This window comes from Azolla caroliniana, unplaced genomic scaffold (genome assembly GCF_043228905.1).
Source record: "Azolla caroliniana isolate FFs.n. ecotype wild unplaced genomic scaffold, voAzoCaro1.0.p SCAF_21, whole genome shotgun sequence".
NCBI classification, from domain to species: domain Eukaryota; kingdom Viridiplantae; phylum Streptophyta; class Polypodiopsida; order Salviniales; family Salviniaceae; genus Azolla; species Azolla caroliniana.
The window spans coordinates 1,030,593-1,048,486 of record NW_028230456.1 but is presented as its reverse complement, the minus strand read 5'-3'; the positions used below and the strand labels follow the sequence as shown (position 1 = coordinate 1,048,486).

Here is a 17,894-nt window from a genome sequence, read left to right as displayed (position 1 = left end):
ATTGTCAATCTCAACCTCAATCTGAATCGAAGAAGAAGAAGTTCTTGATTGATCAGTTTAAGCCAAGCTCTATAAGCTTCAATTCCGAAACTAAAATGTTTTGTGACTTTTTATTTCTTAAAAGGCGTTCGTGATTGATCAGTTTTTGCGAAGCTCTATAAGCTCCTCCCTCCCTCCCTCTCTCTCTGAGATTATCTAAGAACGTTTCTTGCAAGTATTCCTTCATAATGCGACTAACGTCTTTACAGATAAACGCATTCTACATTGATCAGTCACTCCAAACCTCTCTCTGTCTATATATAGAAGCTCTACTGTGGCCTATCTAGGATAGTTTCTTGTGATTTCACATTTGCAGAAGCTTCCACCATGGATGATCCTGTACACATTGCAAACGCTTTTCCAGACAAACACCTCTTAGATTATTTACGTTCAGGTGAAAAAACTCAAGGATTGCAAGAGATTTTGGATGCGTTTTCCAAGGTTAGATCTGTCCGTTCTTCCTTTCTCTGATCTTTATCAGTTTGCCATGCCATAGACGCACTTTACATAGAGTTAATGTGGCGAAATCTTGCAGTTTTCATTATCAGCTTGCCTTGATCATACAACTTTGAGAGCACTATTCGATGGCTTGCGAAAATGTGCATCTAGTAATTCAAGGTGGATTTCTTCAGTTATTCCTCATCTTGCTAATCTTTACGATAATCTCCTCCTGCGAGACTTAAGCCAGCCTGAGATATCTGTTTCCATCTGTGAACTGCTTTTCTTCATAGAAGACTTGGTGGATCATGGAGATTGTAAGATTTCCTTCAAAAATTATCCTTTAGAAACTGCTACCTTTTTCATCAGAACTAACATCTCGTCGTGATGTTGTACTTATTTCTGTAAAACCTCATACATTCGTTCGGACATTTTCACTTTTCAGGCAAGATTATGGCTGGACAACACTTTCTTGGACGCCTGCTCATATTAGCAGGATCAAAAGTAACTGGAATCAGGCTTCAACGAGCTGCTGTTGAGACCTTGTCATCACTAATTTTAATGTGTCCCACAAATCAAAGGATTGTTTCCGAGGACTTTAGTTTCCAATGGTGCATCTTTTCTCTGTTACTTTTTTACGATCAGGTCCTTTGATTCTCTAGTACGTTTAATTGAAATCATGACATTCTTTAGGCAGAAAATAGTGAAACAAGTGTTGCCACAATGCGGAGATTTTTTTGTTCAAGCAAGCATCGTAGAAATACTCTACAGGTTATCCAAAAAACACGTGCACTTGCTTGATGCCCTAGAAGACAGAAAACTAAAGGAGATGATAATCTCACTTCATAAGGTCAAAAAGCCGGAGTTGCATGCACAAACTAGAGCTTTTCTTGACCATTTAAATGGTTCTCTTGGTCTTTCTAGAAGGTACATCGTTTTGAGAAGCTCCAAAGTTAATGTTGGTATTTCAGAACTGAAGATATATATATATTCTTTTGGATTTCAGTGTCCTTTCATGTTTAGGAGAGGACATCATGTGTAATGGGATAAGTACACCTTTGAAATGTGAAAGATGGGTGCACTTTGCAGCTGATCATATAAGTTTATATGCAGCTCTGAATTCAGAATCTGTAAGTAACACATCTTTTTCCATCCACCAGTTGCTTGTTATCTGAACACAATGTAAAGTTTTCAAATGTTCAGGAAACTTCTCTTCTGGATGTTCTCTACACAAAAATCAAGCGTTTTCAGTGTAAGTTTCTTCTATGTAATGGTAGCTCACAAATAGTGATTTTGCACTGACAGTAAAATCTCTGATGCATAATTCCTATGGAGTATTTAGTTGGGACAGACTCCAGAGCGTTTATGTTTAAGAACTACTAGATCTTGTAAAAGCACAATTTACGAGTACAATCATATTATTGTCAGAGATGCTAGATCTGGTGAAAATACAGTGTAACTAGTAATATCGAAAAGTTGGCTCCTAGGATCACACTATTGTTGGTTACTAAATCTTAGCTCTCAGAGATTCACTTTGATTCCCTAAACAATCCTTGCACACTGCTCATCAATTTGATAAACAGCAATAGAATGTGCAAGGATCACTTACCCAGAAATTTGATAATGACTTACCTAGAATGTATATCTCAATTTATTTGTTAGGAATAGCAGGATAAAAATATCTCTCTTGATTCCCGACCTGTTCATAATTCCTGCACATAAGGGGTAATTGGAAATTGCATGCAATGTTTGTCGTTAGAATTTAATCATTATGAGGAACAAAATTGAATGTAAACCTACCAATTCTGCTAAATTTTTATGGATTTGCTGTATTTTCTAATAATTTCTTATTGTTTTCATTGATGTGAAGGAACCTTGCCCATAAGTAATGAAACATTACCTGATCTCTGGTTGCACATTGTCTCTAGTGCTCTAAATGTCAATCCCAAGATTCATGAATTAGTATGCAAAGCAACTAAAAAGTTTCACGCCAGAAACTGATGCAGACATGGTCAAGACTACTCTATTTATAATCAACAGCTTATTCTTTTCTCCTTATGTACATCTTCAACATGTGGTATGAAGCATTAAATCATTTACTATGGCTACTACCTCGCTGCATGCTAAATGACTTTCTGGTGGCATACTGAGTCATAAACACAGTTAAAAATTACGCATTTGCAACACTTCTTGATTTACTTTTGTGTTTCCTTTACATGTATGCTTTGGCAGTAGTCAATTGTAGTTTAATTGCTTAAAACATTCTGTTGTAAACAGTGTGTTCAAACAATCACATTGAAATGGTTGTGCAAGGATTGCTATACAAAGAGGTAATTGTTGCCTCCAATTCCCAACTAATTTCATTTGTGAAATATGAGACCTCATTCAAGGCTGTTTAGTCATATATGCAGGAAACAAGAAATCAAGTAACAATGACTAAATTCGTAATAGTCTTAAAACCAGAAGGTAAACTCCCTAATTGGTCTGCACACACCTCATTGACTCAGTGATCACTTAATAAAGGAGGATTCATCAAATATTCAACTAATAAATATATCTGCCAGACCTTGCAATTGTGAAGGATTATGTTCTTCCAAGAATACATCATTTGAGGAAACAGGTAAAAGGTACACTTTCGCATGATTATAATGAGCATTGCATAGAAGAAAGTAAAAGCATGGTGGGGTGTTATAGTATAAAAGACAGTAAAAGCATCTTGAAAAATGATCAAGTTCAAGCATGTCATGTACAGGATAGTAGGAATGAGCCAAGTAATGCAAACACCTCTATTACACCACACACATCTGGCAAAGCGCACAGATTTTTCCGTAAAGCATCCATTGGATTTGGAATCCCATTGCCCAAGAAAGTCAGATTTCCAATCCTTTCAAGCATCTCTAATGCCATGCCTGAAGATGATTTCTTTAAGGAAACGCATGAGAATGAGAGTGTTTCCAAACATATATCAGAACCAAGCAGGAAATCAAATGAAAAAGCATCTAATGACGAAATCCAAGAAGAGAATATGAATTTAAATGTACAATCATCCAAGGAAACGATCCCTCAATACAATAAGAATATGACAGCCAATGGTGTTACTGCTGACAGCAGAGATATGATCAGTAAAGAGGGAAACATTTCCAAAACAGTTGCCAAGGCTACTGAGTGCAGGATGGCTATTCCAGAGACCCAATGTCCACAAAGAACAGTGATTGGTGATAAACAACAAGAAATGGAACCAAACCTGAAACCGAGTTCAGCTTTGCTTGAAACCAGTATGTATGTTGAGCCTAAACCAAATAGAGGTTCAACTAGTGTTTACAATACTAGAGTTGAAGATAGTATTAAAAATGCTTTGGGTTTCTCCCCCAAATGTACGAAGCAAGAACTAAAACATCCAGGTCATCTCAAATTAAAAAATAATTCTCATTTGCTTTTGGATGAAGCTCCCAAGTATTCTAATCCAAGCAACTGTGAACCCTTGTTTAAACCTGATGCTGCCAGGAAGACAAATCCTGGTTCTGCTGCATTGCAGAAATCTGTAATTAAGAGTAATGTTAAGGTGAAGGATGCGTCTGTGGTAGTTGAAAATAAAATAGCTGACTTTAATAAGGTTGATCAATGGAGAGCAAAAATTCTTCATATCCTTGAGGATACTAGCTTGAATGTACCAAGCAGAGAGAAGAAAGATAACTTTACATCAGATCCTATTGAAAGTGATAGTGGGCATACCAGTGCAGTACCAGGTAAGTCCAACCCAAATAGCAAGAGAGTAGCAAAGACAACATATAAGCACAAAAAGAAACGGTCTTTGAACTCAGAAAAAAGGCAGGCATCATCAAAGAACCTGAAAACAGAAACAGAAACAGAAACAGAGAAAGATGATAGAGTTGTATGCACAGAAAATGCAACTGAGAAGGATAAGGACGTATTTTGCTTTGAGAATGACCAGCAATGCAAGAGAAGTCTTTGCAAACCCAGTGCAGATGAAAACCAAGAAAACCATGAGTTCTTCAATGCAATTGATGCAGATTATCTGAGGACACCATTTAAGCCAACCGTGGATAATATGGAAGTACCTTATCTGCTGAAGAGGTCTTCTTGCACTAAACAGGGAAGAAAGGAAGAACACAGTATTCAAACAGGCCCAGTGAAAAAGCTTAGGTTATCCTCTAATAATATAGATTCTGAATCTTTGATCAATCCTAGTCCCCTGAGCGGTAAGTGTTTATCTATATCGACAAACCTTGCTCTTTTCTATAAGAGATAAAAGACGTAAATGATTTGATTCCTATGTGCAGAGAAGTTACTTGCTTTTGGTGATTGTATTACTCTACCCAAATCAGATGGTTTTCTTACTATTAATGGTTGTGCCTCCACCCCGAGAACAGATGCTTTGTTTTCTTTTGGATGCACAAACCTAACTCTTGAGAAAGAAGATAAGATTCATCCCTTTTCTACATTTTCTAAAGAGAATCAAACTGAAAAAGCATGTGGTATGTCACCTTATGCTCATTACTCTTGTGAAACATTTTGTTAAATGAAGTAAGAAAGCGGATCAAGTTCTGCACTCTTGAGAAATTTAATTTGCAGATTTGAAAGAAAAAGATCAAAGATGCTTTCAAAGTTCTCCGTTACCAAAAGATGCAACCTATAGATCTGATGGACAGTATCAGAAAGCACAGAGAAGAACAAAAAGTAGAAATGAACAGATGAACTTCTTCCTGCAAGGTTTATCAATGAACCCTGAGATTTACACTCTTAATGGGTCCTGGAATCTGAGCAAATATCTGGTGTCTGCAGAACATCTACAAATAGCAAAGGTTGATAATGATGATGATGATACAAACGGGTAATTAATGACCACAGCAATAGGACTGGAATTTATTTGTGAGTTGTAGAGAAAGTTCATGGTTACTTAATTTTCACATTCATTTAATCAGGGAGATGCAGTTATTTGCAAACGCACTTCAAAAGATAATGAACAAGGTCAAGGTCATTAGGGACAGAAAATCCACAGAAATTCTTGCCAGTACAAAGGAAAAAATCATGAATCGATGTAAAGAAGCTCAGGGGCATATTGAATCAGATCTGTATGTCTATAAAAAGAAATTGCTCTTGTTTGTTCATGTCAATAGTACAATTGTATGAGTTGTCTTTGCCCCCCTTTTTTGGTGATGCAGAAACGAATACAAAAAGCTCTCAATGGAGAGATTTGGGCAATTACAGTTACAATTACAAGGTATTGCGCTACCTAACAGTTCTTATATGAAAAATGAGTTCACAAAAATTCAATACGAAATTTCCCTACCTCACGATGAACAGATGAATACGAAGCATTCAAAACCTCCCAGAAAAAGTGGAAGGATGAAATGCATACTCACCTGAAGCATTTCAAAGATATTTCTGCTCAAGTCGAAACCTCAGAGAGTTACCTTAACAGTATTTGTGATAAGCAGAGTAATATTTGGTGCAATATTTGCATATAGTTGTCGAAATGCTGCATGAAAGTCACTAATGTATACCTTTTTCAAACGCCAAACAGAAATTGCACACAAGAAACTATACTCGAAGGCGAATGAATTTGCTGAGCAGTATATAAAGGAGGCTGAGCAACAACTCCTTACCTTACAGAACGTAAGTTTCAAATGATGCTTTGCCTTTTGGCTTTCGATAAAAGTTATAAATTCGAAAATACAATTTGCTATGCAGGCAGCACTAGAGTCCAGGAATGATCTCAAGAAAACAATATTGGATATTTTGTAACACTCAAAAGCGGTAACATTAATTTCGTAGGCTTTCTCACCATGTATGTTAAAAAGTCTTGAAACAAGCTAACTTTTTTTTTTAACCTAACTAATGTTGTATGTTCACCAGGCTATTAGGTCATCAACCACATCCGCACTTTAACATGTAAGAAGGGGGACCACGTTTCTATTCCTCATTTCTGGCATTAACATGGCCTAGTATGCAGGCCTAACCTGTAATTTTCCTATCTTTTATCCTAACTCCATGAGTGGCTTTGTGGACTACCTCTTATCATGGACTATTAGTGTGCGCTAATGCAATTTAATTGAGTAGTCTAATAATGTAAAACTAGGCTTATCTTCCATCCAATCACTTTGAAAAGAAGGTTGGTGAAGTGCCTTTGTTGTAAGGTGCTTAACTTTGTTGTCTAAAATGTAATTTGGGTTTATTCTCAAAGTTTCGTCTTCCTAAAACAATTATTTAAATGATCTTGCAACACATGATTGGGGTGATATCCACGTGAATTCATCACATCGATAAGTTCCATTTGCAATTCTAATTGACATGTGCAGGCCAAAACAACAAATACAATATAGATATGTACTCATGGGAATGGTTAGACCCAACGACTAGGTAGAGAGGCAACAATAAATAGGGCTTAGGAATGAGGGCTATGATGAGGAGCTTTGGAACGAGGGTAGTACATGGTAGGGATTGAGCCATTGGAGCATGTGTGATGTAGTGCAATGCCATCACTTCATAAGACAACATTTTATGCGTTTCATCGGAGAACAACCTCCTTGGTGGCTGATAGTCGGGTTCTAAACCGGACACAACATGAGAACGTAGCAAAATGTGGGTCAGAAAATGCTATAGTATATGTATGTATGCATGTATGCATGAAAGGAAGATATTGGAAAGGCTAATGTGGTGGGAGAAGGATTCAAAGGCCCTGCCTCCCTGCATTCCCCTCTCAGAGAGAGTTGGGGCTATGAAGACGGAAAGCAAGCGTTGAAAAAAAAGGTCTCCGGGTAGACAGATGTTGGTCTGCATGCTCTGCTTCAGAAAATAGAAAGGAGGGAAGGAAGGAAGCAAGGAAGGAACAGGGTGTGTTTGCTGTTTTATTTAACTGCCAAAAAAACCCCCATTGCCTTTCCTGGCCCCCCTCCTCTGGAAGAACGAATTGGGATTGCTTTCAACGCGAAATGGGACCAACGATGAAGATGAAGAAGAACTTGATCTTGTTTTGGCTGTTGGGGTTGATCTCCGTGGTATTGGCCCAACAACCCTCAACACCTCCACCATCTCCGCTACCACCTCCTGGCATGGGGGGCATGTCTGGCTCGCCTCCACCTCCACCACCACCCCCACCCCCACCTTCACCTCCACCTCCACCCCCTCCCCCCTCCATCCCATACAGTTCACCTTATGGGATCCCACCACCACCTACCCCATCCACGCCTTACAGTTCTCCATATGGGAGCCCGCCTCCACCTCCCGTGCCTGGTGCCGGTGCCGGTGGCCAGCGGCAACCGCCTCCTATGACGGGACCATACACTCCTCCGTATGGAACATCACCACCTCCTCCCATGCCCGGTGCCGGTCCCAGTGGCCGGCCGCAACCGCCTCCTATGTCGGGATCGTACACTCCTCCGTATGGAACATCACCACCTCCTCCCGTGCCCGGTGCCAGTCCTGGTGGCCGGCCGCAACCGCCTCCTATGTCGGGATCGTACACTCCTCCGTATGGAACATCACCACCTCCTCCCGTGCCCGGTGCCAGTCCTGGTGGCCGGCCGCAACCGCCTCCTATGTCGGGATCGTACACTCCTCCATATGGAACCTCATCACCACCACCTCCTCCGCTTGTATATGGGACGCCCGCGTGCCCTCCTATGGCCAGTTATGGTTCCCCACCAATGCACAACTATCCTTCCCCATCACCGCCATCTCAATCAAATTGTGAGCTCCCATCGCCATCTCCATCACCTCCATCACCTCCATCACCCCCTCCCCCTCCCCCTCCTCCGCCTCCACGACACCATCAGCAGACTCCTCCCCCACCTTCTTGCCCCCCTTGCCCTCCATGTGGCGGCCAAAGCCCATACCCATCCACCTCCCCTTCGCCACCACCGTACTATAGCTACTCTCCCCCTGATGAGCCTTAAATTCTTCCTGAATGAGGATAAACAACTCAGTAGTTCGACTGGCTTTCTGTTTTTTGAAGATTATCTTTACTCATTTCATTTGTTTGCATGCATTTTAGTTTACCACCTTTTTTCTTATTTAAACTCTAAATCCTCATAAAAAAGAAAGAAAGACTGCATACACGTAAGGTTCATTCTTTAGGCTTTACACTGTACTGGGGTTAATCCCTATTTCTAATTTGTAGAAGGCCCCTAGCCTTCGTCTGTCCCCGTTTTTAGTGTGATGTAATTAATATAAATATTCTCCATCTTATTGATAAGAATGTCTCGATTTTCTCCATCTCCATATCAATGAATAAATGTGACATTTGCATTAAGCTGCGTTCTTAATAATTCTTCCTTTCTATAGGCTTAATGTATTTAGTTTGATGTATTGATGTTTCAGTTCGTCCAGGCTCAACATATTGATTGTACATAGTTGTGTTGGTTTTATTAGTGTGAATTGTCTAGTGAGAAATACTTGAATTGTCCATGTTGTGTTTTTAAGTGCTATTGATTCATAATGTATATTTCCTTGTTCAAACATGATTTAAATTTATGAATCTGTCATGAGATAATGGCTGTACTAATTGTATCATAGAAAAGTTTCAGGAACAACTGTGTAACTGGCTCATTACTTTTGATGACACATCTTTGTACTGATCAGGAACGAACACAAACTTCTCTAATAACCATAAAAAACCTATTTCCAAGTTCTTGGTCCAAGATCAAACAAAGATCAAAGCTCCAGCCAAGTCTAAATCGAAACAACTTCTTGGCTTCCCCTACAAATAATCTACTGCGATCAAGACATGTTTCTTGAAAGTGTTAACTTGCGTCATTGTTCAGCTTTGGGGGAGATACACGGCATTGAAATAATAGGTGTTGTGTTATGGATGTAGCTTTTAAACTTGAGTGGCAGCATGTATTTAAGTTTGATCTCCATTTATCAAACTAATGATCTCATCACCTCCAACCATCTCTCCACCGTGTATGGGTCATAGACTATTCGTTATTTTCATTGATGCTTCTTGGGCTACGACATCTTGAAGAGGAGTTACATCTATGTGCAAGTACATATCGTTCCCCAACTTAGCCATTGTGGTTAGCAAGGTGCTTAGAGGAAAATGAGATTGGGTGAACGAAAAGAGTAACCCTTTCTATGTTCAAAAAATTCAAATGAAATTGATACAAGTTTTCATCTATTTTCTTGAGATAAACAACTCCCCTTCTAAAAAAGCAATCAGCTCTCATATCACTCCTAAATAGTATTGACAATACTACCTAAAATCACATCAACATGACAATGCCCTCACATGACAGTCCAATCTCTCCCATGTCCCAGCTGAATTTCAGGGCCTTACACATGTACAGCCTATATATTGACGGCCAAGCCTATGCATGCATGTAGTGGTGTTATGATGCATACTCTTCATCTAATGGAGAGATTTTGCCCTACTTGTCCATGTAACATTTAACATTTATGCGACTATGTGTTTTATCATATACAAAGGCACTATTCTTGAAAATATTTCCTGTACATTACAATTGAACCGGGTAGCAATAGTGCTTTTGTAATGTCACTCTCATTAACGGAACTAATTATAAGTTTGGAATTATGTTTATTCTCGTGTTAGTCTTTTCACATAAGCATTCTAGTTCAGGTAAAAGCTCAAATTAAGAAGGGATTCAAACTATTTTCCAAATCCAGTACATGTTTATTTCGAGCCAAATAGTCTATATCGCTACATTTGCAAGCAAGAATGTGAGAAAGGCTATGAAACATATTGTCCTTCACATGATAACTTCTTGTAACCAATAAATATTTTCCCACATTCAAGAGAATTCCGTAACCCCTTTGATGATCAAAGGTGCCATTGTGTGATGCTCAATATTCTAAACCAATCTCCGTTACTCCATGTTGGATATCTGAAAGCTCCCTAAGTAAGTGTGTCATTCGGCAACAAAGCCTCTGTTGACGCATTCAGATGGGACGCAACCTCTTTCACCTACATATAGAGGTTTTCAGATTACAGATGAGTTCTCATACTTGTCTTATAGATGGGCAGATTTAATGAGAAATGGGATTTCTACGCTTTAGATATTGGGGAAACTTTTTATAACAAGTGTAGAATAGGACCTGCTTTTCCCAGTTAACTCTACCAAGTAAAATCGAAAGGCAAATTACTTGAGAAAAAGGGGCAAACAATGCAGCTAGCCACAACCCCTGGAAAATCCACAATAACTTCATTAATACATTGTATAATTGTTTACTTACAAAACAAAATGCAGGAAATGCAGCGTGTTTGGTACCCTTCATGCAAGCCAGAGGTCATGGGTTCACTTCCCGTTGGATTACCATTATATATATATATATATATATATACACACACAAAATTGTGGTCGTCATACCTGCCCTTGAAGAGATGTTGTGAATGCCACTGTGCATCCTATTGGCAAGCCAACAAGATAATATGAACCTAAGTTGATAAAAGCCCCATATCGTTGAAATCCACAGCCTCGAGCAGCACCTTAAAAAGAAAAAGAACAAATCAGAAGCAATACATAGATAATCTCACATTAATTTGAAACAGATTATATGGCTGAAAATGTAATTTAGATAGTCTCCCATCAATTGGAACAAGTTTCAGTGCTTTCCAGTGCTAGCTTAGATGGTCTCCCATCAATCAGAAACAATTTCATTGGTTTCTAAAGTTTGGAGAAATGATACCCTAAATTGCTGGAAAAATTTTAACTTACAAATATATGCGTTCTAGAGTTGGGAATGTTTTATAGTCCAAAAAACAAATTTAAATGATACATTTTAGGCAGTTTCTCGTCAAACAAAACCAATCGATAGTATGCTAAATCCATCAAGGTTATTAAGTCAAGGTAACCAAGCAAATGTTCCTTATTTATGATAATTAGGGGCACATTAACTGTATATTCTAAGTATATCATGAATGTTATGTTGCTTCTGAAGTTCCTTAATCCTATGCCTATCCTACGTTGTTTTTTCGCTACCAAACATGAGTAATTTTGGTAATAAGAAAGCATAATGTTTTTGAATTTCTCATTACACATAAGCATTGAAACAATTAGGTGATTTCCCATGTTTGCGAAAAGGGTGTCTCATTCACTAAAATGCCTATCGATTTTCTTGAGCTTTTCAGTTGGGAATATATTTATTACGCAGCAAAATTAAAAACAAAGCTATCCAACTAAAGTCTCATATACATTGTGATATCTGCTGATAATTTCCTGTTACTTCATGGATGAAAAAAGGAAACTTGGCTATTAAAATGTTCTTTCCCAAGCATTCATCAATAATAATCAATTGCATTGATATGTTATTCCTAACCTGACAGAGTTGTTTGGGTGCTATCGAGGAAGATGGAAAGCGAAAGCATGGGAGTAATCTTTGATACGTAGGAAATCACATCTTCATCGTTAGTAAAAATCTGTCCAACCATGTTGTGTATGCTTAAGAGGATGATTGAGATTGTCGCAGTGATGGATAATGACAAACAAAGACCATATTTCAAAGCCTTTTGAGCCGATTTAGCATTCCCAGCTCCAAGTTCATTCGATACCCTCGTGCTACATGCAAGTTTGAGAAGAAAAAACTACAAAATGGTAATATTATATATATATAAATACACACACATAATGTAATACATGTTATAGATATATACATATTTCAAATTTAGCATGTGATACTTGAATAGTATTGAATACAAAATTTTCTATACCTGACTCCTGACCCGATGCCGAATGGTATTTGGAAATGTATTGCAGCTATATTTAAACTGTGAAAAATCAACAATAAAAAATGAATTTATAACTGGCATGATAGCAAAGAGAGGATGCAGGATTCAAATGATAAATCTATATATCTGTCTGTCTGTCTGTATGCACACAGACACACACAGACATATATATAGAGAAGGAGAGAGACGTATACGGGTATAGCAAATTAGAAACAGTACTAGGACTTACCATATGGCCAATGTGGAGGTTTCAAGTACTGGATTTGGAAGCAAACCAGACAGCAATACAAGTAGCTCATAACACCACCACTCTAAACTGAAATTTTAATAAAGAAACATCTCTCTCTCTCTCTCTCTCTCTCTCTATGAGCAGAACATTCTAAATGAAAAAATTAACAAATGAAGCTCAATGTTCAAGATTAACTTCATCATTTGTAGCATGGCTATAGTTATGTCATCATGACGTTGTATACAATATTTAATGATTCCTTCCCATGCCACCTAGAGGAAGCTTATAAAAGTCTGGCTAAGTATTCTTCACAGGAGACTTCAGCGCCAGGAAACAAAATAGCCAGTTTGATATCTATGACTTATAAGATCCAGAAATGATGCACTCAATATCTTTGGAGGACTTGGGAACATGTAGGAGCTCAGCCAACTCAGGGCCAGACAACACAGGAATTGGAAAACAACTACTAGAGTTTGGGTTTTGACACCACCTAGTTATATACAACGGAATGAATTCATGGCCAGATTCTAGTAGCCTTACATGTCTCCCACCAGGAAGTGTGGGAGAACAGTTGACGGATCAAGACTAGGGAGGACGTGATACCATGGGAGAAGATTTTGAACCCTTCGTGGGTAGCCCTTGTGTATTCCTTTTTTGAGAAGTATCTCTTTCGAGGTATTCAAATTTAAGAATCTTGGTTCGCAAAAACTCCTGGTTCGAGGAATCCTTGGTTCAAGGGAACCTTGGCTTCAAGAAATCGTTTGCTTCGAGGAAACCTTTGGTTGACGAAACTTGGGTGCAGGAAACCTTGGGTTGAGAAAACTTGGTTCCAGAAACCCTCGGTCAAGGAGGCCTTGGTTCAAGGAAATCTCGGCTCAAGGAAACCTATTTTGCGAAACCACTGGCTCGAGGAACCCTAGCTCGAGAAAACCTTGGTTCAAGGAAACCTTATTCGAGGAAATCTTGGTTCAAAGAAACCACCTTGCCGACACTGAGAATCAACCTCTCTCATGCTCTTTCCCTCCATCAACATGATTAGACAAGGATAACGGGGATTACGACTCAATATCTATGCTTAAAACAACAAACTCATAGGCTGAGTCAAACCCCACTAATTTGTTCACAAAGATATTCCCTTTTCAAAATAGGGTTACAAAGAGATATTACAAGTAGCAAATGCAAATGAATGATTACAAAGAAATAGGAAGTAAACTAAGAGGTAGAACTTTGAATTTCGGTAGCTTGAGCTCACGAACAACGGCAGTTGCCATGTCACGACAATGCATAACCATCCATTTTACACATGAACTACGGAAACTAATAGCCAATACACAGAAGGATCAGGTACTCACAGATGATGGCATGGTTCAACAACAATGGGCTCAACATTGAGGAACTTGCCATCCTTTCAATGTTGTACACCTCATCAAAATGAAGAATAGAACAAGGTATTGCAGCAAGACCTCTGGCAGCTCTATACTCAAAAGATTTGGATCACACTAAGGCAGCCTCTTCCTCCAGAGGTGGCCTACGAGAAAGAACATTATATAAACATCTCCGACGATGGGTTTTTTAAGAGAACGAGGTACACGGACACCTACATGCCAAATAGTGATGAACCAATGATGAAACTCTGAATAAATCAGCAGATAGTGAATGCAGCAACAGATCTCCCAGCTATTAAGTATCACTCTTTGCTCATCTATCAAGCTGTTCACCAATCGTCATTAAAAAAGCAAAGATCCTAAAAAAAATCTTAAAATGAAACAAGATGTCCAACACAGAAGATGAAAGAAGAGAAGGAACAATGTTTTTCTACAGAGAATTGTGTAGTACCATGTCATCGCTGTTGAAGGTAAAGCCAGTAAGACGAAGCTCTTTAAGTCGAGGAAAGCTTCCCAAGACCAATGTGTTCGGGTAGTCTCACAATCCTTAGAGAAGGAGGCATAGAAAGCCAAGAGAAGGGCATTGATCCAACTGGTGATGCTAGCAGCAATGCCAGCCCCGAGGAACCCCAGACTCGATTGATAAACGAGAAACCAACAAAGAGGTATATGAACCACAAGGGTGGTAAATCCACATAGGAGGATTGGTAAGACGAGGCTTTGCGCGAGGAGGAATCGAATGTATGATTGGGAAGTTGCAAGTGCGAAGAGGGATGGAATGAGGCATCGGATATACTGGCCGGCGCCAACCGCGATGTCTACATCTTGTTTAAGCCATTGTAGGATATCTCCCACGTATATGAAGATGAACGCGAAGGGAACCGCAGAGAGATTAAGGACGATAAGGCTTCGCTGCAGGTAAAGACCAAGGAGCTTATACTTCTTTGCTCCGTATGCTTGGCCACACAGCGTATCAAGAGCTGTGGCCATTCCCACCTGTTCAGAAACAAACAGCAAATTATACAGTCTTCAAACACAAAATTGATGAATGAATGAATGAATGAATGAATGTTCAATGATCAGAAAGAGGAAGGAACACAGAGGCATTTGCAAATGAATCAATGGATGAACCAGAAAGACGAATGGAGAAAGAATCAAATATGGTGATGACTTACGACGACACTGATGCCAACGACATTGGAGAAGGAGGTGGCTATGGTGGACCTCGAGAGGGAGAGATCGCCAAGATGGCCAACGAACATGACAGAGATGAGCTGGATGGTCATGGAGAATAAGTTGACGAAAATCATGGGCCCTGCAACGACCAGAAGCTTTTTCATCTCTGACAGGAGCGGGGCCATGGATTCTTCTTCCTTCCTCTTCAAGACGACGGAGTCCACGTGATGATCGGATTCATCCGTCCTCTTCAAGACGACGGAATCCACGTGAGGATCCAGAGGATCCGCCATAGCCGCCGCTTCTTGAAGATCACTACTAAAACAAGAAGAAGAAGAAGAAGAAGAAGAAGAAGAAGAGGAGGAGGAGGAGGGAATATTGAATCTAATCAAGATTCCGAAATATGCCCCCCCCCCAAACCCTGGTTTTCTGTATTTACACAGAATGCCCCTGTGCTTTCATTAATCTCTCAATCATGCCCCTGTGCTTTCATGAATCTCTCAATCATGCCCCTTGTGCCCCCCCCCCCCCCCCCACATTGGCCCTAGGAACACGGAATGGAGTCTCGACAAAAGCGTGCAAGTCACTCCGTCAACAGTTATTCGTTACATGTATGTATACTCTTTACGTTTCGGCCTGTGGGCGGACAACTCTCGAAAAAAATAAAACAAAAACCTCGAGAATGAATGGAAGGTCATTGATACCTTTCCTCAGGACGAAGAGACAGACAAGTTGTACCTACTACGTGGTAGACATATTTTTAATCGAAAGGGCAAGGTTTTCATACCCTTATGGATGTGTGGATAAGAGAACCCAAAGAGGACAAACAAGTTGTAACTTGAACCTACTACGTGGTAGACATATTTTTAATGTTCACGGCAGGTTGATTGTGATCGATGAGAGAGAGAGAGAGAGAGAGAGAGATTATGGTATTTGAAGAGGCCAAAATGGCATGATGAAGATACGCATTTGACGTTTAAAATAGAAATATCAAGCTTTTCATGTCAATGTGAATATGTGGAGAAGAAAATTCGAACAATAAAAATTTGATAGTACTTGAATGGTGGTAGATATATTTTTAATGTCCAAAGGAGGCCAATTGCAAATAGATGAGAGATGATGAATTGTTGCCGCATGTACAATTTGACGTATGGTCAGTAGCGGTTGGCAAATGAGTCATGACTTGTGACTACTGACTCGTGAGTCCTTGAATTTGGTTTAGTCCTTAATGTATACTTAATATAGGCATGTTGGAATCCAATAGGGCAAGCCATGATTCTTGTGCAATCACTGACACCAGCACATGTCTTGTCATTGATAATGTTGGATAGTCAACAAATGGTACAAATTCCAATATTAAATGTAATACATCAAAGAGATGCGAAAAATGTCGGTTTTCTTGCAATGTATTGACGACATCAAGGCTATACTTTAATATCCCAAAACAACACATTGCAAAAATCAAAAGATAACTTTTACACAAGGTTGGGTACTACAGTGTAAATGGAAAGCTAGTTAAAATAATTACAATGATGTGGAACGATAGTAAAAATAGTTACAAATACAATGATGAGGAAAGCTAGGACAAATAGTTACTATGATGGCATGTGTTCGAGAAAGTAGCACATAAGTTATAACGTGCAATTGAAGTTGGTTTCATAAGTTGTAGAGGGGTCCGAGGGGGTTTAGAGAAATGACAACATTTTCACACCTCTTAAGTTCTAGGATATATTGTACTTGATTGGCTCTTTCTACGCTTTTTATGTCCTCATATACAAGGACATGCATCGTTTTAATTCATGAGTAATACATGTTTTAAGTTATTTTAATATAAGATGAACATGCTAGCTCTCTTCACATATAATACCGTTTGACTATGTCACTCGATTTATTCTCGTTGATAATTCTCCCAGATAATACAATTTCATGCGTAGGCATTATTATAAGTTACGAGTCACAACTCACAACCATAGAAAATTAATATTGGAGACATACTATCAACTTGTCACGTATCAACATGTCCTCCTTGTGTGCTCGTCCATCAATGGAGTCGAGTCTCAAGAATTGGTTGTAGCATGTTTGAGTATAGACAATTTTTTAAATTTAATATCTTTTCATTATACTTATCTAAATGCACATACATGTTTTATTAAACATTTCCCTCAAGCACATATTTATATCGTGAAGTTCGGACTTTAATTGAAAATTGGAAAACCTCTATCTTGTGGAATGATTTTATTGAACATGTTTAACAAATGCTAAAATGAAGAGAGTACACTTGCCACAAAGGAAGATGTGAATCCTGATCATAACAAAGTGGAAAGATGTTTCCCCAAAGATAAACACCAAAACAACATGATGCATGTAGATCTTGTAATGAACTTCATTACTACAAATGTTCTAGAGAAAAAAGAACAATATGACACTAAACACGTTCGCGTTCACAAGTGGAAGGATCGTGCATTTCACTTGTAGAATCTTCTTGAAACTATCCAAATATACCCTCTCTACAAAAATTGGATGCACTAGTATCACATGTTCCACAACTTGATTAGAATTTGCAAATATAAAAATACATGATAGGTCTACGAGTGGAGAACATTTGAAATTTAAATAAGTTTGGACGTGTTGATAAGTTAATGTAGGCATAATAAAGTTCAACAATGGCTCAATATGTCACTACTAATGTTCGACATGGGAAACACTAAGTTAAAGACTTATATTAATTTGGTAAGTTTTACAAAAATATGAGGTGTACTTGTAACCATACTAATAAAATGAGTTATAATTTATACTTTGACCCATACTCGCATGTATATAATTGTGGACAATGTAGGATAGTGCACTTTAGGATAATGTGATTGGAATAACTAACTTATTAAGGTATTTAATACTTGTATTTAAAGTTGATATAATCTATTCC

The 17,894-nt window shown here is 38.7% G+C and overlaps 2 protein-coding genes across 2 annotated transcripts; one reads left to right on the top strand and one right to left on the bottom strand.

Annotated features, from left to right (window-relative positions):
• The first annotated feature begins 67 nt into the window (after positions 1-67).
• Positions 68-6,294, top strand: ASY3 (asynaptic protein). The gene is made up of 17 exons (XM_087336516.1): positions 68-480; positions 575-794; positions 923-1,088; positions 1,171-1,404; positions 1,484-1,607; positions 1,681-1,729; positions 2,755-2,813; positions 2,889-2,943; positions 3,042-3,097; positions 3,230-4,697; positions 4,779-4,973; positions 5,071-5,329; positions 5,421-5,570; positions 5,661-5,719; positions 5,803-5,937; positions 6,023-6,114; positions 6,190-6,294. Exons 1-17 carry the CDS (start codon positions 367-369, stop codon positions 6,241-6,243), a joined length of 3,489 nt encoding a protein of 1,162 aa, XP_087192642.1. The 5' UTR covers positions 68-366; the 3' UTR covers positions 6,244-6,294.
• Positions 6,295-10,078: 3,784 nt separating this feature from the next.
• Positions 10,079-15,312, bottom strand: LOC147850198 (protein DETOXIFICATION 16-like). Its single transcript, XM_087336347.1, has 8 exons — positions 14,971-15,312; positions 14,247-14,791; positions 12,411-12,497; positions 12,164-12,220; positions 11,773-12,011; positions 10,824-10,942; positions 10,552-10,638; positions 10,079-10,420 (listed from the first exon to the last, which is right to left on the bottom strand). Exons 1-8 carry the CDS (start codon positions 15,262-15,264, stop codon positions 10,352-10,354), a joined length of 1,497 nt encoding a protein of 498 aa, XP_087192473.1. The 5' UTR covers positions 15,265-15,312; the 3' UTR covers positions 10,079-10,351.
• Between the last annotated feature and the right edge of the window lie 2,582 nt (positions 15,313-17,894).

Excerpts from the sequence above, each read along its gene's own strand:
- ASY3 (XM_087336516.1), top strand. The coding sequence starts at position 367 with ATGGATGATCCTGTACACATTGCAAACGCTTTTCCAGACAAACACCTC. Across the intron at positions 795-922 it reads CTTGGTGGATCATGGAGATT|GCAAGATTATGGCTGGACAA; the intron begins GTAAGATTTCCT and ends TTCACTTTTCAG. Across the intron at positions 5,571-5,660 it reads GGGCATATTGAATCAGATCT|AAACGAATACAAAAAGCTCT; the intron begins GTATGTCTATAA and ends TTGGTGATGCAG.
- LOC147850198 (XM_087336347.1), bottom strand. The coding sequence starts at position 15,264 with ATGGCGGATCCTCTGGATCCTCACGTGGATTCCGTCGTCTTGAAGAGG. Across the intron at positions 12,221-12,410 it reads ACCTCCACATTGGCCATATG|TTTAAATATAGCTGCAATAC; the intron begins GTAAGTCCTAGT and ends GATTTTTCACAG. Across the intron at positions 10,943-11,772 it reads CACCCAAACAACTCTGTCAG|GTGCTGCTCGAGGCTGTGGA; the intron begins GTTAGGAATAAC and ends TTTCTTTTTAAG.